The sequence below is a fragment of the Homalodisca vitripennis genome, chromosome 1, assembly GCF_021130785.1.
Source record: "Homalodisca vitripennis isolate AUS2020 chromosome 1, UT_GWSS_2.1, whole genome shotgun sequence".
NCBI classification, from domain to species: Eukaryota; Metazoa; Arthropoda; class Insecta; order Hemiptera; family Cicadellidae; genus Homalodisca; species Homalodisca vitripennis.
In genome coordinates this window covers 78,034,355-78,059,963 of record NC_060207.1, presented here as the reverse complement: position 1 = coordinate 78,059,963, position 25,609 = coordinate 78,034,355, and the positions used below count along the sequence as shown (strand labels likewise).

Here is a 25,609-nt window from a genome sequence, read left to right as displayed (position 1 = left end):
TACTCGACCGGGTACACGATGGCACTTGTGAAAGTTCATGTGTGTTGTTTACATGAAAAACCCATTCAGACACAGATGAGAAACTAAACACCGGAGACCAATGATCATATGGTGAAATGTCGACCTGATCAATAATGTGAAATACCTTTGTCCAGAGAGTTAAGGGACACTCAGTACAAAGATGTATGTTTGAGTTTATACACTGAAATTATTTATATCAACGTGGAAGTACCATTAAACAAATGTAATGTAACATAAAATTAATATTTTTTTAAATGAAATAAGTACAAAATTCCCCTCTGGAAAATTCTGCCCATGTCCTAACTGATCTTTTGTTCTTTTAGATGTTGCACAATGTCTGTAGTGGTTGATAAATTATATTTTCATATCTTTCTTTCATAAATATTTTTGATTTATAAGTTATGATTTGTTTATAAAATCTACACCATTGTTATCTGTAATGTTATGGATTATACATGTTTGGTGTATGTCTACAACAATGGAATTATTCATAGATATCATGAACTGAATGAGAATTCAGCCATACGTAAATTAGTAACTGATATTTAAATATTTGTATCAATATAAAAATATAACAAGTACATACTATTTAATAAAACATGAAACATATAATGATCATAGTCAGAAATTCAAAATAATTCACAACATGCATATCTAGCTCACATAAAACACACTGAATGCGATCACACTTCCATGCATGCTACTTTAGTGGGTACTAACTTAATTTTCAGTGCATAGAATACATAATTTGAATTTTATTTATTACACACTACTTAAAATTGTGATTACATATAAATAAAGTGCTAATTTAATACTTATTCTGTAAATTTATTCACAAAGAAAAAGATTAATAAGCTTGCATATTTCCAAACAATTCAAACCATCCTTAGCCATGTTTGAAAATTTTAACATCCATACATATATCCTTATAAAGAGCATTTCTAACATATACACAAATTCGAGATAAACAAAAACCAGCCATTTGTTTGTTTACTGGTGAGAAGTGGAAATCTGAGCATAGACACAAAAGACGTGTGGGGATGTAATAAATATATTATTTACTAAACAAAGGTAAGTTGTTAATTTCATATTCTATCGACTTTTTTTAACAGAAAACACAACCATAAAACCTGTCAGCAATCAGCTATTTGCATATTGGTAATCAGCTGTCATACGCAAACAGACTTATCTGAAGATTCGGTGGATTCAAGATTCAGGTTTGACATAGCAGTAGTCATGATATTATGAAATCATGACTTTTTGAAAGTGTTTTAAACACTTTTGTTCATTTTATTCATTATTTTGTAACAAAAGACTTTTAAAATATTGGTATCGGAATCGAGTGAAAAGAGCCGCTGTATTGAGTATAGGTATGGACCTATCACTAGTTAAAACTCATTATTGATTTATATAATTAATTTATTTTATGCTAAATAATAAAAAGCATTTTGATTAATTATTGTCTTTGGCAGCTCTTACTAGAATTATTTGAAAATGTTATGATAATGAATAAAAAAAATGCTAAATCCCTAACATAATCATTTAAATCTAAATTGTAGATCGTTCAAGTATGATCCATTTTTTAACATTATAAAAAAATCCAGACAATACATAAAATTGAAATTTAAAACATGTAAATTTCTATATAAACTTGGACTTATCAAATATATGATTGGACCCATCAATTAAAAAAAACTTAACACTTTGTACCTTGAGTACTTAAATGCTCAGTGTGGGCTACTGGGGTTTTTCATACTTTAAAACATCTATGTTTATATAAATAAATCATACTATGTATCATTTTAAAAGCAAACATATAAATCATTATCTCTCACTTTGAATATCTTATCTAGACCATATAAGGATTTACATTTCTTTTAAGTTGACCGACGGAGGCTGCAAATTTATTTGAAATTAGATTATAATACAGTATTACAGAAGGCTTTTTTTTATAAATACAGATATAAAGTTTATTAATGATTTTCAAAAGTAGATCATACACACATTTATTATGTAGACCATATTTAATAAACAGACTATTATGTAGTTGAATATTTCTGCACTCGTAAGCCTTAGTACAAAATATTATATGTTAGTAACAACATATAGTTGTAAAAGAAAATGGTTTTTGAGAAATAATACTCAAAAGTGAGATCCATGGACAATTTCCATAAAGAACTGAAGTAATAAAAATTGAAACTATCACAACACAGTAGATGAATTGATGTTTGTCTGTACTGGAGCTACAGTGTGCATATTACTTAGCCAGGGACATGTTATGAAAACGTTACTGATCAAGAAATATTTCTGGAAGTGGTAGGACATGAAAGTAACTTATCCAGCAACCAGACTCGACAAGTCTCAAGAGATCCAATTATCAAATTTCAGTTCTAAATCCCGTAAATCAATTCCCATTGCTAAATCTTTTTTTAAGGTTCAATGTATTTGAGATTCTGCTTCGATACCTCACTAAAATGTTGCATGGTTGACTAAAATATGACAGTCACTTATCAGAATCTATTACAAGGTTTACTTATTCAGTCATTCATAAGGGGACTTTGGAGGTAACCCCTTGGTCCACTTTGGAGGTAACACCCTGGTCACTTTGGAGGTAACACCCTGGTCGCTGAGCTCATTCATTCCCCTACCTTCTGTACCTCAAAAACCAGGAAAAAATTTTGTTTTGAAGTATCTGAGACAAACATTTGAGACAAGGAATTTAATTTCAAAGTATTCTTAGTTCCTTGATTTAAGTTTAGATTTAAATTAGATTAACATCTGTTGACTAACAATGGTTTTTTTACAGTGGTTTTAATAATGTTAACAATGTTCCACATTGTGTGAACTGGATGGCATATGCAACAGTCATGATATTCACATTATTCATTTCATTTTAAGTTTTCAACTTAAACAAAATCCTAAAGTTGTTTGATTAACTGCTTGAAAACATATTAGAATCAATATAACTAAAATTCTCTATAATCAAATCTACTGAATTGACTAAGGAAGGGAAACCATTGTAATATATAATAGTTGGTACAATTTTTAGATTACAATGGACAAAAATGTATAAGACAAGAAAAATTATACTTAATAGTCATTTCAAAATAAGTATCACGGATTTCTAATGTAATTATATGTATTCCAAGTGTATAATATATACGTATATAGAGATAATGTTGTTTAAAAAATGACTTTTCTTTCTATGAGGAATATACCTTATTCTGATGTTATATACCTGCATTTGATCCGCGAACAAACATTTTTACTTGTGTTTAGCGTGGGACTTTTTAAACTTTTATTAATTCCTAGAAATGTTTTAAAAAAGCAAATTCTAACTCAGTACTAAAAACACTAGTTAAAATCCATGCAGGCAAAACATAAAATAAATTTTGAAACAAGGTAAAATTAGCAATAATAAAAAACAGCGGCATATTTACAACCATGCAAAAGTTCTTTCTCTTTTTTTATTATTGGATGTAACTGGTGTAATGTTACATAATTATTGTTAATGGTTAAAATCTATTTTTTAACTATACGAAATAACATTTGTTATAACAATCTTGTGCAATGTTTTATATTACCAATATTGTTTTGGTTATATTTATTGTTGTGATATCCATTGTTACTTGAAAAATATGTAAAACTTTATTTCATTAACTTTTTTCATTACGTAAAAGAATTCATCTTTCCAGAACAGTGTGTAAATTAATTTTAAATTACTTTTAACTTTGGAAACACTTTTTAGTTGTTTAAACAATTAATTTCATATGAATATTCACAAATAACCTTCATATATACAGAGCTAAGTACTATACATGTCTGAACAAAGATTTTCATTTAAAACTGTTATAAAAGTTTGGTACAAAAGCTTCAGTACAACGCCATGCAGTGTATTAGTCAATGAGCAATTACGAAGCAGAAACAGCAATGTCATTCCTACAGACATCATTCCCATTCCATAATGACCTTGACCCTTTCGACAGATCCCGTCGCCCTCTGGTGAGCAGATAAGTCCTCCTCACTGGAACCCATCTCCTCCGAGCTACCGGCAAACTTTCTACCAGGCTTAGACAGCTTACCAGCCCTGCCACCAAAGTTTCTAGGCAAAGATTTGTTCAAAGTAGAAGGATAAGAGGCCGTACTCATAGTGTTAATGTCAGAGGAAGAATGAGAATTTTGGGAGTTTGAATTTGCAAGTTCACTGTTCAAGCTATGTGTGGAATTGCCAGCGGAAAGAATCCCATCGGTACCGTCAGACTGCTTTATTTTGAAATCTACCGCAAGAGTATTGAACGCTGAGGCCGGAGTGGTGTAAACGGACGGATTCAGACCCCGGGACTCGTTCTCTTTGAGCAGATGGACAAGCACCTCAGGGTTCTGGGCTACGATGTAGGTGGAGACAGAGGCTCGTTCGCTACCCATCACGGCAGTGGAGGCTAGTGAGTTGTTGGACATGGAGTCACTCGTATTGGGAAACCGAGATGGCTTTGGTGGTGGTGGATCATCCGAACCATTAGATCCTGCAACATCACACCACAGCTCAATATCTTAAATCATATGTAAACAATAATGCTCTAAAGATTTAGATTTAAATCTAAACATTATAATTCATGGAAAATGTACCTTATAGTTAAGGTAAACTTTCTATTAACCCTTTGCACTCCGACGTCCGAAATATCGGACATCGTTGTTTTGGCCAAAACCTCGGACGTCCGAAATGTTGGTAAATCCTTTATACTGACTTTATAAATTATCCAAATGCGGTAAATTTGCGATATACGCAAGCTGGATAGTTGTTGGTTGTAAAAACGTAGTAAACCTTTATACTCTATAGCGGTGATTTTACAGTTTTACATTGTGTTGTAGAGGTTTGTCAACTTCACCATTTTCGTCAGCTGATTTGATCCCAACTTCAACAGCTGATCTCTTCATTGTTATGTTTAGTCTGATAAGTTATTTCAGTCAATAAGGTTATGATGACGATCTGAGTGATATTTTTGTCAATAACATATCAGATTCGGAATCATCTGACGATGCCAAAAGTGAAAGTGAGGGAAGTATTACGGTACTTTGGGATTATACCGACCACACCCAGATATGAATCGTTATTTGACATTTTGCTTCTACTGATTACTAGATTAGCGTAGAACAATATTTCGTCAATATAAAACAAGAATTGCCTTATCGCAAACCCCTCCCCATCCTCAGACAGAGGTCAAAGTCGAGCGGTCTAGTAGATAACGTGATTGTAGAGTCTCGCCGCCCGTTCAGCTGGTACGTCGCTTTGTTGTACTTCCGTGTTTTACCCCTACATTTCTCCAAACACAAAAATTCTACAAAAACAAACATTACCAAACAAAAACTAAACTCTTTATTGAAAAAACACACAAAACTTGTTTTTATTCTTGATCACACTCCGCCACCCAAATTGCGAGTGCCTCCGGCTATCAGCGCGCTGATGTCAACGAAAGAAAAATATCCTTCAAGATAGTACCTATCACTAAAATATCAAATTCTACAGGGGCTGATCAGAAATATAAATTGAATTGTAATGGAAAAGCAATTATGTACCGTGCAAAAAACTTAAATAATCATGTGATGCCGCGCGGCCTGCCCTAATCGGGATTCTCGAGAAAGATAAGATAACAGCGACAAAAATACTGATCACAATATGCTGGAAATGCTTGTTGATTGATGGAATATTAGTTCTGTTACTCAACTACATCGTTTTATAAGTTCTAAGTTCATTGAAAAAGGTTTAAGCGTTGGGGGCATATAACGGAATCTGACCCCATTGATAATAATCGTTGTAAGTTTGTAATTTTGTAATTAAAGAGTTGTTTTTTCGTTTGTTTCTATAAATTTATATTTTTGTGTTCTTCATACTGGTGCGGTCAGTATAATCCCAAAGTACCTGTATTACGGGCATAAAAAGGTATAAAAAAGTAAATATTTAATCATTTGACAAATAACTCACTATTTGGGGAAATTGTCGGAAATTACAAAACTGCCTACAACATTTTTGTTTATAGAGGTAAGTTTATGAAATTTTATGTGCATGTTTACAATTATGTAAGGAACCTAGAAATAATAATAGTTTATATAATGTCAATGCAATTTTTTCAGTTATAACAGCTAAATGTTAATTTTTGTAAAAATTTAAAAAAAAATTTTTTTTTTAAGTGAAAAAAGGTATTACAAATAAGGTAATTTCAAATATTTTTTTTTTAATATAGAATTTTATGACAAATAAAACAAAACCAAAATTATAACTCTATCTGCAAAAAAAATTTACAACTTTTTAACAAAACCTTTACAAAATTGATAAAAAGGGCGCCGAGGTTTTCGCCAGTACTTGTTGAATAGAGGCCCGAGTTTTTGGTAGTGACCAAAAATTTTACTCTCGAGTGCAAAGGGTTAATATATTAATGGGTTGTAACCACCTTTCTATCTAATACATCCTATACTGTGTTTTTCTTATCTATTTTTTTTTATGGTCAGTGTAGTATTATTTACACATGCAATGCAAGCTTTACATAGTGTTGTAAAATTTACTATTCTGTTAATTAATCCATAGTGTCAGGTAGGCCTATTTGTTTTACTGTTTACTCGTATCTTTGATCACGAAATAAACATCAACAATGGAAGGGGATTTCAAAGTAACTCAAGATGATCTTTAAATCTCAAAATACTGTCCCCTTTACCCTAAATCAAAGAGCATTTTTATTACATAAAAAAAATTGGGGCATATTATTTTCTTCAACCAAATATGAAGAATTATATTCCTTTTACAATGAATTGTATTTTTATAATAGAAAAAACCCCTGAAAAATATTAACAAGAAACATTATATTCAGTATGCACTGACTTATTAACTACATACAATTTAATTTTATAGCATCTATTGTATACAGGGTGTACATAAAGTCCTGCACGGGTATAATATTTTCTGAACGATAACAGATAAAGAAACAAGATTTTGTACATCAATACTACACCTAAAAATCTACTTTTTGAAGGAACTATCAGTTTTCTGTAATATCATGGGGACGTCCCGCAAGGAGTCAGAAGGAAATCTTAAATAGGAGCATAGGTCAATATGGACATCATTTTAAAGGGCTTATCTAGCAGAGTTTAATGCCGCAAACCGCACTCAAAAAGATTGATCCAGTACAAAATGGCGGCTGTTCAAAGATTTTACTTGGTTACATTTTATTAGTAGCCATAACCCCAGTAAAGCAAAACTGCAACCAAACGAATACTGCAGCTAACTACTACATTATGCTTGTCAGTTGTACAGAAGTGAATTATGACATTAGTTATCCTCAAGGGTTACAAATTTGGTCCTAATATATTGATAACGGGGAAAACCTGATAACAGTAACAATTAGAAATCTCAGCGAACTATGACGATCGGAAACACTTCCTGTTTTCATAAAGTGTTGAACAGTTCTCCCTACAGTTGTTCTAGAAATTGGCTGCCTCTCGTGAAAGTAGTCATTAAATAAATAGCATGCTTCCTCGTGTGATCGTCTGTTATTTCCCCAACCATCATAAGAAGTGTTATACGTTCACGTTCATCAAGCGACATAGTGTAGTTGAAGAACTAAAAGCAATACGACAAACTCTTTTGTACTAAAGCGCACTGATAACATGGATGGACAGCACTACTAAAACAAGAAAACTAGAATAGCCTACTATGAACAGACTGGCTAATAGGAAAGTCCTAACTGCGACCCAAAGATAAGAGATTTCTAATTGTTACTGTTATCAGGTTTCCCGTTATCAATATATTAGGACCAAATTTGTAACCCTTGAGGATAACTAATGTCATAATTCACTTCTGTACAACTGACAAGCATAATGTAGTAGTTAGCTGCAGTATTCGTTTGGTTGCAGTTTTGCTTTACTGGGGTTATGGCTACTAATAAAATGTAACCAAGTAAAATCTTTGAACAGCCGCCATTTTGTACTGGATCAATCTTTTTGAGTGCGGTTTGCGGCATTAAACTCTGCTAGATAAGCCCTTTAAAATGATGTCCATATTGACCTATGCTCCTATTTAAGATTTCCTTCTTCTGACTCCTTGCGGGACGTCCCCATGATATTACAGAAAACTGATAGTTCCTTCAAAAAGTAGATTTTTAGGTGTAGTATTGATGTACCAAATCTTGTTTCTTTATCTGTTATCGTTCAGAAAATATTATACCCGTGCAGGACTTTATGTACACCCTGTATAATTAGACAGTGTACATAGTGTTATGCAAGAAAAGATATACAAATTTCATGATACAATTAAGTATATATTATGTATGGTATGAAGTGAAGATTTTGGAACACTCTAAACGTTAAATATGAAAATATTGACTTTTAGGTTCCTCCGGATGACTGTACTCCTGGTCACCATGAAACGTGATGTTTGAGTTATTTATTGCTAACACCTATGCAATATAGGAAACTGTGTATGTAAGTACTAAGCAACACCTACCCCAGGACATAGCTTGTACCCTTCTGTTCTCTCTTCTCATGGTTTCTTGCTGCTGGTCCCTCTCTTCTATGAGGATTTCACTATAAGAAACAATATAAATAGTTAGCGAGCTTCTTAAGGTTTTAATGTAGTACAAGCGATAAACCATACATAACTAGTCTGGCCATCAATAACAAGTGTAACAGGACTTTGGATATTTTACAAATTGAAATAATTGAGATTGTACATATTAAATTAGAAGATCAACTGCTAAGTTAATATTCTTGAAGTCAGGACACTTGACTGCTATTAACAAAGCCTAAATAAACTGTGACAACCAAAGTAACCCTAGCAAATAAAATTTGGGCACAATTATAGCAAAATTGTCTAATGGAATTTTTTGCAAATATGAGACAGCGAAAAAATCATGGGTTTGTCTCATTTGTTTGACGGCAAAAAAATCATCGACAAGGGGACCAAACTTAAATCTTAGTTTTAGACATTTGAAGAAGAGAACAGATTCCAGTTCTCAAAATATTGTATTGTATGTTTATAAAACATAAGAATGGCAAATGTCAAAAATTATTTTTATTATTAATAATGGAGATCAGTTGAAACACTAAGATTTTTTTCTAAAGTTCAATAGAACTTTTGTAGTAATTTACAAATGTTTACCTCATATTGTTAAATAATAAAGTTATTAGTCTTTTATTCATGTTTTACAAAAATTCTATTCTTTGAAGAATGTTTAGCTGAATCTATGTTATTGAATATCTAATGGTCCATTAAAATATAAAAAGATAGTCTTTTGGAGAGTGAGCGATCAAACACATGATAACACTTCACTGACGTCTCTGTAACAATCAACTCTTCCACAGCAATAGTTTGAAAGATTTGATTAGAGTTTTGTATAAATAATTTATTTTGATAATAAATAATTCCTGTCATTTCATTTAATAAAGATATGTTTTTTAACAACACTGTAGAGAAATACTCAAAGAACAAAAATTATGCTCTAGAACATTGATATTGTTTTTTATTTACAATGCAAGACCTAAATAATGTTTCCTCATAGTGTGACATCTTTAATAATGTTATGAACTTAAAATTCTTTTAATGGCAGGTCCTTTTTGGATGATTTGTATTCTTTCTTGTAACCTTCTGAAAACTAAAGCCTTATATTCCAGTCTTATCATTTTTCTGTTCTGCACCAACGTATGGAGAGTTCAGTCATATCCAGCTTAAAATTAACATTCATTTAATGTAATTCTTTTGCTAAAATTGAAATCCTATTTAATTCTGAACTACTGTAATTTTTTCAAATTACTAAAATGGCCGGCTATTTATAGAGTTAAGTGTTATAGAAACTAGCAATCAAAAGTGTTAAAAACTGATTAGTAGAAATCTCTTCCATCACTGGAAAAGCAAACCTAGTTCTCTAAGAACTAAACTTTTAGCAAAAACCTAATTCTTAATACCTAATCTTTACTGACAGAATATATTATGTCTCTACTTTCTAAGCTACCACTTACTTCAGCGTCTCCTTAATCTCCTTGAAGGTGGGTCTCTTGGAGGGTTCATAAGCCCAGCATTGTGACATGAGGCTGTATAGCCGTGGAGGACAGTTAGGGGGCAGTGCTAGTCTCTCTCCGTTCTCTATCTTGCCGATCACATCATTGTTCTTTACACCCATAAAAGGTTTCACTCCATACATCAGAATCTCCCACATACACACACCTGCAATCATAGCAAAACTTTCTAATACATGCTATAAACGAACAAGAAAGGATAGGATGATCGTTACCAAATTAAAAGGCTATTTTTCTTCTTATTGACACAGAGACATTAAGTTGAACATAGATGATGTACTCCTTGAACACTGGGCACTTTGTCATCCATAGACAGAATGGTTACTGGTTTTCAATTTCAATACATTGTGTGTTGACAACTTTTACTTTCACTGTAAAACAGACATCGATATGAAGAAGAATAACAATCCAATTTGGAGACAAGTGCATGGCAATACTGTAGATCACATCTTAGAAGAAGAACTTTCAAATTTGTAAAGATAAACATGCTATCAAAACTATCATGTTAAAACCTGGATTTTGCCCTCTTTACTCAACAAAAACTACAGGCTAAGCTATTTTAGCACAAGTTAAATGGATGATATAAAAACATTTTCTTAACAAAGTTTATTCATATTAAAAACTTTTAAATTCAAAGTTAGCAGCAATGTGCTACAGAATTTAATAAAACCTTTAATCTCCATGAGACCAGAGTGCAACAAAACTTCAAGTGCCAGTTGTAGTTTTTTGCCTAAAATCTGTAAAAGCAATATACTTGTTCTGTTTTATTCATTGAAGCGTTTACTTAAAACTTATAGCTAAGAACAAACTACTATAAACAATATATTTCATATTTTATGTTCGTATTAGGGGTTGATGATATAATTTTAATTTAATAAGCTCTTCATTCACTTACTATCTCACATAAACATTCATTCACAAACTTGTATACGATACACAGCACTTGGCATTCAAGTAGTTTGAGTGCCAGAACAGAAAGGTTCACTTCTGGCTGGTTTATACCTTACAGCTCCCTTGGTATTAACAGGCTGCTGCTAGCCAACAACTCCCAGCTTTGATTGAATGAGACTATAACAGAGCTAACAGACCCTGCTATCCTTATGAGACAAGAGAAGGTGACCCCTACTAAAAACCCTACCCATCCTGAAAGTCCTATCAGTCCGGGAGTGAACTCTAAGGTCGTTTTAGAAAAACGTGTAATGAGTCCTTACTTCTTGTACTAAGAAAAAAGTAGTTTGATTAGTATACACAAGATTGTAGCTGCAATCTAATTATTAATCTCCTTCCTGTTTATGACCTAATAGCTAAATTAGACACAAAAAACAGTTCTCAGTATGATAACAAAACAGCTGATAATGAGACATATTGGACTTGGCTTTTTCACAAGACTTGCCCTGCATGACTTGTCTAGACTGTGGTAGTTAAAAGATTAACAACAAAGAAACTCTTAATTTAATGTCAAACTAGTTAAAATATTTTGAGTTTTCTCTAATTTCGTGGGAGAGGTATAGTGAAGAAATTTTAAAACATTTTAACAGCTAAATACTGAAATGTAAAAAATACGAGGGATGAGTTTAATTCACCACCCGCGATACCTTGACTCTTAGTGGTATGAATGTATTGATGATTCTCTTTTTATTCGATTCAGATACCAATATTTTCAAAGTATGTTATTACAAAACCCCAGGAGGGTTCACTTATAGCTGGTTTATAACTTCCAGTTGAACCCACCTGGATACAGCAAAAACTGATGTGTCACTTAAATCTGGACAACCTTATGAATGTCCCAGAGTGGCACATCATTAACTAAACATTTAGAGATTCTGGGGTGTAAGGTTAATCAAAAGGTCTAGTCTACTGTGAGAGATGACTGTTAGGCACAGTGCCAACTGCGACCGGCCCGGCCCGGCCTTTTTGTGAAGTCGAAATACACGCAATCAAATGGACACCCGCCCACTGCGACTGGCCCAGCCCGGACCGGTCGCAGTGGGTAGGTGTCCATTTGATTGTATGCATTTTGACAGAGTATAAAAGGCCGGGCCGGACCGGGCTGGGCCGGGCCGGTCGCAGTCGGCACCGTGCCTTAGAGTTGGTGGGATTCATTCTCTAAGAGTCAAAGGTTCTTGCTAGCCTAGACACAAGGGTGTGCCACCCCCTGCCTGCTTTCACTGGAGAGGCTGATTCAGAGCTGGCTTTCCCACCTTCCGAGGGAACATGACTTGAAATATATCCTAAATTCTTCCTCATGGACCTCGACAGGAGACAGCCCCTTACCTTACCCATTAAGAATATCATGTAACTCCGAAAGTAGCTCAAAGGTTTTTATAGCACTAAGTGCAATTTGTCTAAGCTTCTTGTCCTAACAAAAGTGCGGATTCTAAATTATTTTATCAGCCAATCACTAAAAATTATAGTATAAAAAATATAAACAAATCTGTATTTTAGATACCAACATTTAAGTTGGTCAATAGTTCTAACTTTAATGAGGGCTATAAAAAATCTTTTAGGAAAATAAAATGTTCAATCTATAAAATATTTTTTTATAATGTCATTAATATTCAGAAAAAAGAGGTTGAAAAGCGTTTTAAGCTAATTGTGCCAGGAAAGAGTTCAATATTAGAATATTTTTTCCAATCAAGGAATAGTCTTCTTGATTAATTCTCTTACACTTTTCGATAAAAAAGTTAAAAACAGATCTCACCAAACATCCAAACGTCACTGGCAGTGGTGAACCTCCGGAAGTTAATGGATTCTGGTGACATCCACTTGATGGGCAGCTTCCCTTTGGAGGCCTGGTAGAAGCTCTGGTCTTCTACCCACCGTGACAAGCCGAAGTCTGCCAGCTTCACACATGTATGTGACGACACCAGGACATTGCGTGCAGCTATGTCTCTGTAACAGTGAAAACAATCTTGAAGTTAATCGAACTATTACTTAAGGCTTTAATGGAAAAATAAGATCACACTATTTATATTAAACATTTTGGTTACGCTCTGTAATAAAAGCAACAAATCAAATGTCAGAGTCTGATATAATCTTTAGAGCGTATATTGACTTGAATAATCAACTTATAAAATGTAATTTAAAATATTTTATTACGATTTTACTACTCCAACTACACTAATCTAAAAATTATGTAATTATCTAATCCAAAGAAATTCAGTAAGTAAATTAATAATAAAATTATCAAGCATTAAACAAATTATATTTTCAAGTTGGGTGAAATTCAAAATATCCATATAATTTTTGTAACGGATATACAAAATTGAATAACTTTCAAATTCCTCATAGCAACAAAGAGGTTAAAGACAATACCTAGTTTTTTATGAATACCATATTAAATAAACAATGTGGCTGTAGCATTTAAGAGACCAATTATGTCTTTTTTGGAAACTACATATTTTTATTATATTGAATACTTAACCTTGTACTTAACACTACAGATAGAGAATAAAACCATGATTTTGGTAATAAAAATTACTTGTTATTATTTAACAGACCTGTGAACAAACTTCTTGCTCTCTAGATAGGACAGGGCCTTGCTCAGCTGTGAGGTGTAGAGGATGAGGGTGGCAAGGTCCAGGCGTGGCTGGTTGCTCTTAAGGTAAGCACGTAACTCTCCCAGCTTGGCTAGCTCCATTACAATCCAGATAGGCGAGTCCGAACACACACCAATCAGCTTGATTATGTGTGGATGCTCAAACTGCTGCATTATGTCTGCACAAGTATTGAGCAGAATAAAAAAACCAGTTTATTGCTTTTTGCAATGAACAGCCTTATTATTTATAATGTGTAGAGAAGAGTCCGTTCTAGAGGGGTTAATTACCCGTTGTTTTACATCTGTCTAGTCTAACCAACACAAACTATGACAAATCTGATGTTACATAAATCTGAAGAATCTAATGGCACTAAACACAACAATGAATCTCTCCAATGTATCCAATTTCAACCTAGATCTAATGCAGGTATTTCCATTACGTCCACAAGGCACTAGTTTCCAAGTGACAATACCCCACTATTACTCCTCATCAAAATTTATGACCTTATGAATTTGTAACAAAGATTTCAGCAAAAGAAAACTTCAATACCTATCTACCCGTCCTGAATATAATCTGTTGGTGCCAAAATTACCCAGAAGACCTTTCTTATTTGCATGCAATGAAAATTTCCTTCGTTTCTAACCATATGGGAAAACAGAATATATATTTCAATTTCTCTGTATGAAATGAATGATGTGTAAAAAGAATGTGAATGGCCTGTGTATTCCTGTTATGACTTAGGAGTTGACCAATCAAATAAGCTAATAATCAATGAAACTAAGAGCTCTTAATTTAATGTAAGTTTGGAGCCACTTAGGTTTGATTAGAAACACTGAATAATATTTTTTGTTTTTACTCTTGGTGAGGCTTTTTCCAAATTAACTGGGAATGGTACAAAAACATACATTTTGCATGAGAATACTGTAGCCAAATCTTATCACTTCATATATTTCAAATATTTTATCACTGAGTAGATGGATTTACAGCACCAAGCCACAAATTCAGCCAATATTCAGAAACAGCTTATACCTAACCTGACATAAGGACGGTAATATCCAGCTTCTGATAAACAATATGACAATAGAAATAAACAATACAGTTCCGTGTTGCAAAAAAAGTAAATTTGATTTCAATAGACTTTGGTTTATTCAGTGAAGGATTCCTTTAATAAAATCTCATAAGTTACTATAAAGAATGATTTATTTTTTTCCCAATCATGATTGAAGAAATGTTGCTAAATAATCAAAACTGTATTAAAGAATGTACAAAATATTAATTCCAGAGATGGATACACCCATAAAAGAAATACCATTTGGATCACATAATCAAATCCTTTTGGTTCTAGGCATCAATGGATCTCGCAAACTTCATGAGATACAATCAACACATCAGAATCAGAGGTGGCTTCTTTTTCCACTGTCATGAGGTAATATCACACCAGAAGGCTATGGAAAAACATGAGGCAATGCCACTTACTTCTCACAAGCGCGTGAGTCACATTCTCACTTCCACTCACTACTAAGTGTCATACCAGTTTGTGTAAATTCCTAACTATATCACTATTAGTGGTTCTCAATATATTATTGTTATGGTATATGGAGGATTCTTGGGTTTACTATCTATTTATACTGGCATGAGAAGGTTAATAAAATATGAATACAGTATGTTACTTACAAGCCTCCTCCAAGAATTTCTCAGCTGTGGCCATGTCCGCATCAGCCTTGCATGTCTTGACAGCCACAGGAACACTGTTGTCTCTAACCCTACATGTGCCTTTGTGGACGTCCCCAAACTGACCCTCTCCAATGATCTCTGCAAGCTCAACTTGACTGCGGTTCAGCTCATAGTCTCTCGCTATAAACAGAACCAGAGCATAAAATCATTAGCTATAACTATATTTAGCTACGTTTGAGATGTGGTACAATTTTAACATGTTTATTTTATAATTCTCTACAAAGACATAACATAAAAATGTTCAATTCATGATTAATTCATCAATAATGTCTTATTATTAGGAAAATCGTATTAATTTATAGCACGATTCACCATGTTAATTACTTGTCTGATTAGCTCATAACTGATTTTTTACTGATAAAAATCTGCTAACGAGTTACATTGTTGTTTACCATTGTTCTTTTCATTATGGTTTTGTTAAGAAATGCCAGTAAATGGTTTGCGCACATTCTGTTTATATTGAGTAAGTATTAACAACAAAGAGCTGATACTCTTACTCAAATTGATAATCTTGGCGATTTATCAGTTTATTTTGCTATACAAAATTTGGTTGTACTAAATTATTGTGAAAAATCGACAATGCAATGCTTTGTACCTTTAATGTATCCATGAATCAAACTCACAGTTTTGTTGATGGATTTCAATTGATTTACAGTTTGTTGCCAATATACATTGAATTACAGACCATATTTTGCAAGTGCATGATTGTGAATCCCTTTGCACATTTTAAACTATAACTGTACACAAAGTATAAGCAAATATAAGCTTGATGTGTACTGGTATTCCCACCCCTTCCTTTGTTTCAATAAAACCTAAGAAACTTTCTGGAGATCCTTTGTATTAAAATGTTGACAATAAAAAATGCACTAACCCCACCTATAAAAAGACACTCACTTGCAGGCGTAGAATAATCTCCTTCTTCATCCACAATCTCCGCATAGTCTTCTGATAGTATTGTGCCATTACGATCATTTTCTTCCCTCCTATGCCTCGCTGACTCTAAAATATACATTTTGCTATTATATAAAGAAATTATCTACTAATATATTTTAAAATTCATGTGTAAAACAAGATAGAATAGTTTCAATGATTAGTACTGACTATTTTAACCTAGAATGTGAATGAAATCATATTAGCTATAAAACACACAAACCTTTAGCAGAGGCACAAGGACAGGGGAATCGCTTCCAAATAGCAGCTTGTAAATTACAACACATTGTTACAAAGTCAGTTTAATCAATTCTAATGAACAATTGACATCATGCTTATAAAGTAAAGCTATACTAACTTCAAAGTTATATATAAAGAGTATAGAGTATGTTTGTGTTGTATTTAACCATACTATTGAGCGGGCATGTAAAGTCACTGGTACAAGGTTTTAAACCCATTGGCCTAGACTCACATATATACCACGTGCAGTGATGCACGGACCGAACCTGGACTCACGTGTGCAGCACGATCTGGTGACGTTGCGATGTACTATTTAAAGTATTTATAGTTTTTCCCATTAGATGGTATGCCAATACGCTTTCTGCAGACCTTTTGAGTTGTTGGTGAGTTCAGGTGTGCCAACTATGGCAGAAAAATATTTGTAATAATTGTAATCTTTTTTCAATAATTGTAATCTATTACCAGTGCTTATTTTGTGTTCATACTAGGATTATGTTACATCTAAAATTACGGCTAGCACTTCTGACAATATTATTGAAAGTTTTTTACAGTAGTTTTATAAAATCCATTTAAATATTTATTTGTGATATTCTGTAAAATTTTGTTTTGTTGCAAAAAGGCTAGCCTGCAAAATATAAACAACGTCGTTTGTCGTTTGTTTGTGAAGTTTTATTTTTTTATTTATTACTTTTATTTTATTTTTACAGTGTATTTTTTTAGTGTAGCTCTGTGTTTCTATATGCAAATTGTGTGTGAATGCTACAAAATCTGCAACCCGCGCAAAGTGATGGAAAAACTGCACTTGATGAGTACTCAAATATAATTTTTTTAAATAATAAATGTTTAGATAAAAATGTTAATATAATTTATTTTTCATGACAAAGAGTTACTGAACAATAATATATATTCAGTTTGTAGATAATAAATCATTTTAATAGTGAAAAAAATTAAAACAAGTCTTTTTACATAAAAACCCCAACATTTTTGTTATAATTAACATTATTAGTAAATTTAAAACTAAATAAAAACTAATTTTATAATTAATTGTAAAATGTAGCCTAGTTTCTTAGAAACATGATGGTAAAATAACCATGGTAATAACTTAATTAGTTAGGTTACTATTAAAATTATATGAAACCTTTACACTTTCAGCAAAATTAATTGCTAGTTCAGGTCCATGCAGCACCAGAAAAACTACTAGGCCAATGGGTTAAGGCAGCCATTCCTTCTTTAATGTTTTAATTTAACCAGTATTATGAATTTAAAATCTACTAAATTATTATTATCTACTTTAAAGAAAATTAGCTATATAAATGCCTACAAGTTTTTTGTCTAAACATTTAGCAAACTTGTGTATATAAAAACATTGTTTTTATGTATTACACAAAATTCTATAGAAATTATAGAATTTTACAATTAATTATAGAAATTGTAGTAAGTAGGCTGTTTAGAAAATGTGCATAAATTTATTCAAAGTTTTAAATGAGCATAAATTTTAAAACCTTTTGTAGGTAAAAACATTAAAATATTTAAAATATCTATATCCACTTATAATTCAATAACAATGAAAACATAGATTGAAATAATGGCTGTTACTAACTGCCTAGTAACATTATAGCTGTACTATGAACTTAGAGAGGGAAAAATGAGAAAATCACAAAAAATCCAGAATTAAAAAGTACAACCTCATTTAACCAGACCTCTTTTATCCACTTCTCTGGGTTATCCGGATTAGTTTTACAGATTAGATAAGAATAAACAATATTGGTTGAATTTCCAGTATAATTTCTTTTCCAGTTAACACATTTCCATCGTTCAGAATAATATGTACAATACGAATGTTGAGTTCAGCTCTATTTCACCTCTCACTTAGTGCAGCGTCTGGAATTTTGTTCGTTGTCGACTTCTTTTAAACCTGTTTAGACGGATGTGGACTCCAAATTCCAGGAGTCTAGTCTGTTAGTGTCAGATTTCACTGCACTAAACGGAAGATGAAATGGAAACAAACTCTACATTTACATTAAACTAACCCTTCCCACCACAGATACGTTATATGAACGTGTACAATAGTATGGCTAATTAACTGAGTTATAGTAAGCCTACAAGATGAAGATAAGTGTAAATTTGATAGATGTAAATTATTGGCTTCAGACCGATATGATGGCCAACTTAAAAACTGCACAAACAGCTTGCTATTCAATGATAACACAGGACAACTAACAATGAAAACTATTCAAGCAATGAAGTACTGGAAGAGGTCATGAATCACTCTGATGCTACGGCACTAGACCAATCGATTATTGACCAGACCACTAGTCTGACACATCATCAGGAGAAATTATGACCTTCAAACATTTATAAGATCATACTTTCCGGAAGAAGTCTACCAGTCAGACAGTTTCTTAAAGAAACCATAAACACATTACTTTTTATTTTATTTCTTGTCTTTATTATTAATTTATATAGAACAAAATAATGAATTGGTTAACTTTTATTGTTATATTTGTAACATATAAATTCCTTCTTATATATAACCTATAGCATTTACTATAATACCATATTATCCGAGCTTTATTTTATTAACAGATTATCCGGATTTCCGTTTACCTAGATCAGCTCTGGTTCAAATTATTCCAGATAAATGAGGTTGTAGTGTATGTTGAACCTTACCCTTTATAAATTCTAAATATTCATTCACGTCTCCAAAATTTGTGGAAAGGTTGCAAGAAATTCAAAATTTTGTTATTTTGGACTAAACTTACACAGATATTTAGGTAAAACAAAACAATGATTTGTTTAAGAGCAATTTTACGTTTTATGTACTATATATATGAACTAGCTGTTTTCTGTTGCTTCACACACAATATTCTGCTGAATAACAAGGATGACATGGATATATTCTTTTAACCCTCCGACTGGTAATAAGAAACTCCTAGAATGATACACCGGTTTTTATTTTTGAGTAGCATATTTTTCAGATATTAAAAAAAAATGTGCTAAATGCTAAATAATAAGTGTTATATATCAATTTTTTTGTGAAAGAAACAGGATTTTTCCGGACATTTGCCATCGTGCAGTGAAACAAGAAATAGTAACACTACGTTTTGAGATCTGCAATCTGATAGTTTCCTAGATCAGATTGCAGATCTCAAAACGGAAAAATCCTGTTTCCTTCACAATCCTTCCATCGTCAAAAATAACCTTCAATTTTTTTGTTAGAAACCAGAGAAAAATGTAAAATAATAAAAATATGCACTTACTAGAGTACTGATTTTTTTATTTGTACATGAATTGAAAAATATGTATTGTAAATTTTTTGTTTTACTCTGTGGAACTTTCACATTACTTGAGATAGTAAGATACGGTAAATGTACAAAGTTTGTAGTGAACAAAAAGATTATAACATATATACACTTATTTACAACACAAAAAAGTTTGTTTATAAAAGTATAAAGTACGCACAACTTTTTTGGCAGAATGTGTATCCATATTGGTGTTTGATGAATTCCTTGGTCAAGAAGGATATCACATAATGATTTTTTTCCACTGTAACTATCAATTTTCACAACCCAACTCACATTCCACCGGTTTATAATCATCCAGACTACCTGACAACAAATCTGACCAAGAAATTTATTTGCAAATATGTCACTTTCATCATCAGAACTAATATTTTCATCATCCGAAGGTCACGTATATCATTTGAACAACGAGAATCGCCTATTTCACAACATAACAATCAATTGTAAACCACTATCCTACATGATAATAATCTAACAACAGTAGTAACAAAGTCAAGGCCATGCAGAACGTCACCAGCTGCATAGTCCGTCAGCTATGTGCTGTACGGAATTTGGATCGATATCAGCTGACAATGAGTAATATTATGAATATAAACTATATCATACGAATTGGTATTAAAGAGTAGTGGATGCACCAGTCGAGTGCTAGTTATGTCTTTATAACTTCGTTGTGTAATAATAGTGGAAAGTTGACCGACGACTGTGCCGTCTTTATCAGTTCACAAGCAGTATCGATGAACGTCTGTGCTGCCGGTCATCAGTCGAAGGGTTAAATGACACACCAAACTTTCTTGAGATAATTGATGGCCACTGGAAGATATACTGAAATCTCCACTTTGGTCAAAGAGCGTCTACTTCCGGCCATTGCAATTTCTTCTTCTCTTCTAACGGGCGGCCTATTGCCATGCACTTAAACCTCGAGGGCCTTTTGCACACCCCAGAAGTGTACCATGAGGCCAACTAGTTTATGGTTTCAGCAGTTCTACAAACCGCTGAAAACAACTGATCAGGTCCTCCAGGGAAAATTCATCATCCTTGTCTATTGTAATTTACTTCTGGCCTAATTTTTTTCACTGCCGTACTTCAGTATGGCTTATTGCCCCGATCAAGAAAATATATACATAGGAAGGTATGAAAAGCTTATTTCATCCTAAAAGCATCTATTTCCAACACTTGTAATCTACTACCATTTTGTAAATTGAGGCATATCAGTCCATTGCTCTGTGTTTTCCTAAATCCACCGTGAAAATGCCATATCACATCAAGGAATCAACTAGTTTCAAGTACCTAGTGCAAACATTCACAGTTTTGTTCATTAAGGTAGGTTTCAAGTAAGGTTTTGTTTAATCAGCATTTAAATAGTATTTACAGTGCATTAAATGGTTAAAAATCATCAACTATACACTCTGTAGTAATAGCTAGATAGTACACTTTTCTTTGTTATCTGCATAACATATATTAATCTCAGAAATAATGACCTCTAGTTTTAGAGTAAACAATCCAGGTACAACATTTGGAGTATCTGACCTCACCTTTTCGACTCCAGAGTGAGGTATTGTTGTTATTGATGAGTCGACAATAACCATCAATGAGGTCTGCTAGGCTCTCAGCCTCAGCAAGGGTGGGGCAGGTGATAGTGAGGGTCTCAGCAGCTCCCGCCACCCTCAGTTGCAGCATAGCCTTGCGGTGAGTGTCACAATCACTTACTAGTGTCTGTAGCCCCAGCACTGACGAGAACTCTGCGATTTTGGTTAGCTATGTAAAGAAATTGTGTATTTACTAATGAGGCTGTATAAAGAACATTTTAAATTACTAATGAGGTCTTTATGGAGCCTTTTTAAATTATTAATAAAAGTTAAGGAGACGTTTTATCAAATCACTGTAAGAGACACTTTAACCCTTTGAGTGCCACGGCGTTTTGCTATATGGTATGCATAAAATGCTGAGTGAAAATGTCTGATTCTGCAAGGGTCTGGTTAAAAATCCATAACAAAATTATTTATTGGTATAATGTCCTGGGTTTTTGTTTTTTCTGTAGATAAATATATTTTCTTTATAAATATAATACATTGATCTCTTATTTAATGTGTTTAGGATACCAATAAAAAATCATTAACCAAAATGAACTATTTTATTTTTTCACTTTTAGTTATTCTATCTTATACTCCATTTAATTATTTACAAAAATACATATAGAAACTTTTTTTATACAGTACTTGTAAATAAAGATTGGAAAATAAATATGAAAATAAGAACCACTACAAAACTAGAAATTTTCTAACCTACCTAACACTCTGTGTATTGTCTACACTGCTAATGCTTAAATCTAATGCCTGCAATACTAGGTCTTCATTGTCAACAATGTTTTTACGACTCATTGTTTATAAATATCACTGAACAAACACAAAAAAAATAAAAACTATACAAATGTATTTAGTAAAGTACTAGCAGCTTACGATCACCGTAACTCACAGTTAAGTCATTGTTCTACTTACACACAGACTAGAACAACATACACAAACGAAATAATTTGAAGATACTAAAACTACAAACCCAATTACACTTAAAAAGTTTCAATATTTACAATCAATTGTGAAATAAACACCAGCGCAAAGTGTGATGGCTCGTCCGTGTAGCGGTCGATTCTAAACTCGACTGACGCGCTCACTTTACAACCTCCGTAAAAATCAGAATCTAACCAGAATGCAACAAAACCTACATCAAAAGTTACGTTGAAGCCTTTGGAATGTGTATGTAAGTCATTGAGCCAATTTAGATAAATAATATATAAAATATAAGCGTTACTGCAGAAGTCGCAAATAGCGATTCTGGCATTTCTTGCATATAATGCAGGATCGCAAATAGCGATGCTCCGGCACTCAAAGGGTTAAAGGTAAAAAAGACTAAATAGGAAAATTACTAAATACCGCATGGAGTAGTTATCATACAAAACTGTGAGAAATTTCAGATTAATCATAAGTACAGAAATATCCCTTATTTACAACTGAATGATCAGGTTAAGATTGTAGAACTAACAACACTTTACTACTGATAGCACACAAGTTTTAACAACTCCCTGAATGCTACATAGAGATACGAGATAGCCTGTAAATTAATTTACAAACACCAGTAAAACATCTCTATAGCACGCAGAGAGTTAAAGCAATAGAAAAATAAAAGAAACATGTAATTTTGACATCTGTGAGTAGTAGTTTGCAGCAAATGTATTCATGAATTACTTAAGAGAATTTCACTTATTTATTCCGTATATATTGTATTAATAGAGACAGTGTTTCATTTTACCAACAAAATAACTTGTAGTTTAAATAAATATAATTTTCAGGAATTTTTTCAGTTTAAAAATAACTTAAGATCATGACAGTTAATCTTTAATTTTTGAATCAGAATTACCAAATAAGGAAAAGTGTTAATTTACTCCCTATTAAAACTTTGTTTTTATTTTTGTTTCTACAATTTTTAATTACATATTTACTTTCTTTGAATAACAATATGCTTTGTCTTAATAAATACATTTTAAGAACTTTACATAAAGTTTCCTAAACTAGATGGTTTATTAAATATAATATAATACTACTAATAAGAATTAGTTTTAACCTATATCAACATATAGGTACAAATCACTTGTGTACAATCCACAGTGCAAAGAAATAGGTAACAATAATGTAAGGGAATTAAAACAAACAGAGTTACTCACCACAGGAGCCCTAGGCGTCATGTACGATATTCCTAAGTCTGGACCAATAACAATCTCCACTGGTATAGACCACCCAGACTGCAAATATCCACATCATTATGTTATCAATCTACAAATTTTACAATTAACTTAAATAATATATTGTACTTTAAAACTACAATAGTGTACTTCAAAAGAATGTTTTTATAAATTATTTCAATTTTATGTTGCTTTATGTTTAGCTATGCAATTGTTTTAACAGAATTATATTCTGACCTTAACATATAAAAAGTCTAAAAGTAACAGTGGATACCAGGTTTTATACAAAAATCAGATAATGAGCTCAGTGTTAGGTTTAATCTGTATATGTTATACCCTAAATATTAAATAACTTTAAACTCGTATTTAATAAAGGTTGGTTTATGTCAAAATATATTAATGGATCTGGTGAGTAAACATATGAACAGCAGAAGAACAGAATTTGGAACATTTTCAATTGTTATATGTTTAAAAAATACTTATGATGATGACAAGTGCTCGAAATATTGTCACCTTTCAAGTCAACCATTGTTATAATAACAAACTTGAAACAACCAATGCAATCAGAGCTTTATTTATTTGTGATGTTAGTTCTAAATTTAGTTTTGTTTATGCATTACAAGAGTTTATAGAAATCTCTTATAGCAGTACCATAAATAATACTGTTATATTGTGGAATTCTGGAATGTATTACCTAATATAGAACAAAAAGTTAATTTGCGTAAGTAGAAGTACTTAAACATTTAAAATATAAGTAAATCAAGGTAAAAGATGTATGTAAATTTAAAGCTAACATAGGGCTCATGATGTGGTTTCTTAACTGTAAAAACTATTGTAGATTAACATTGTACGATATATACCATTTTTGTATACACCACCTGTAATACATAGACTTTTTATTATATCATGAAATAATATATGTAAATCCCATACAAAGTCCTTTACATGTGGTTGTGCAAGAGCATTAAAAATTCAATTTTCAATTTTAACAGTAAATTAATACAAAAAAATCAATATTAGGTCAGTTTGATTTATTAAATAAAAATTATTGAATGTAAACCAACTTAGTAAATAACAGCATACCATTTCATTGTTTGTTTTCTTTGTTACAATGAATTGCGTAGTAGACAAATAACATAATTTCTACATGCTACTAACATAAGTGAATACATCAGCTGATGATATTACTTCTATACAAAGTTGGATTGTATGTTAGGCAAGAGGCATTCTTGTAACTTAACTACAATATACAAATATACCCTAGTTTCTATCCCACACTCAAGAGGTTATATGGCTGTCATTATTTATAGGTTTGGGTTCTAATTTGAGTATATTTTTATTATTATTCTCACTTCATCAGACTTTTTAAATTTAATGTAATTTTACATATGTTTCAATTTAACATTTTATATCTACAGCTTCCATCCAAGAAGGCAGATATAATTGCCAATGGCATAAGAAATTTTGTTTTAGGCTTTAAATTTATATGCAATTTTATTTTTATTAGTTGAAAAAAATATAAATATAAAATTGTATTATACTGTTCTAATATTTTTCAGGAAATCTGTATAAATTGAAGAGCAAAAGTGAACTTATACAACTACTACTCACCCCAAGTGCACAGGTAAACTTCTCATGGTGGTAGTTGTACTGGGTCCTCAACAACTCGAAGAATTTAAACATACAGTCAGACTCGGAGAGCTGAGCCACCCTCTTGAACTGGGCTTGGATAGCTTTACGCAGGTTTTTGGGTTTGGCTGCCTCCAGTACTGGCCTCGGCATAAACCTGTGTAGTCCCACCTATACAGTCCGACAACATTGTTAGTAAGAAATGTGTGACACATACTTATATATAAATACTGTGAATCACTGCTATAATCAAGCATGCAGAATTTAACTAAAATAAATATTTAATACAGCACAATTATTACATTGAACTTTTTACCTACAGTGTAAACTAGGAACTCAGTTAAGGCTATATTTCTGTCTAAACAGGGAGCCAAACGCCCTAAGCCGTCATGATCTGAGTTATAAAGTTAATTCAAGTTCAA

General features: G+C 32.3%; 1 protein-coding gene across 7 annotated transcripts in view; it reads right to left on the bottom strand.

Annotated features, from left to right (window-relative positions):
- LOC124365295 (focal adhesion kinase 1) overlaps positions 1 to 25,609 on the bottom strand; it is a 173,040-nt gene that overhangs the window by 21,711 nt on the left and 125,720 nt on the right. For 5 of the 7 annotated variants that reach the window (XM_046821285.1, XM_046821302.1, XM_046821289.1 and 2 more), the window contains 11 exons: positions 25,170 to 25,358; positions 23,541 to 23,618; positions 21,358 to 21,580; positions 16,507 to 16,551; positions 16,248 to 16,352; positions 15,294 to 15,473; positions 13,581 to 13,797; positions 12,782 to 12,972; positions 10,024 to 10,228; positions 8,513 to 8,592; positions 4,303 to 4,544 (listed from right to left, as the gene is read on the bottom strand). In XM_046821285.1, the coding sequence (XP_046677241.1) occupies positions 4,303 to 4,544; positions 8,513 to 8,592; positions 10,024 to 10,228; positions 12,782 to 12,972; positions 13,581 to 13,797; positions 15,294 to 15,473; positions 16,248 to 16,352; positions 16,507 to 16,551; positions 21,358 to 21,580; positions 23,541 to 23,618; positions 25,170 to 25,358 (1,755 nt within the window). The remainder of the gene's footprint in view (positions 1 to 4,302; positions 4,545 to 8,512; positions 8,593 to 10,023; positions 10,229 to 12,781; positions 12,973 to 13,580; positions 13,798 to 15,293; positions 15,474 to 16,247; positions 16,353 to 16,506; positions 16,552 to 21,357; positions 21,581 to 23,540; positions 23,619 to 25,169; positions 25,359 to 25,609) is intronic. The other 2 variants (XM_046821280.1, XM_046821273.1) reach the window with 2 other exon arrangements.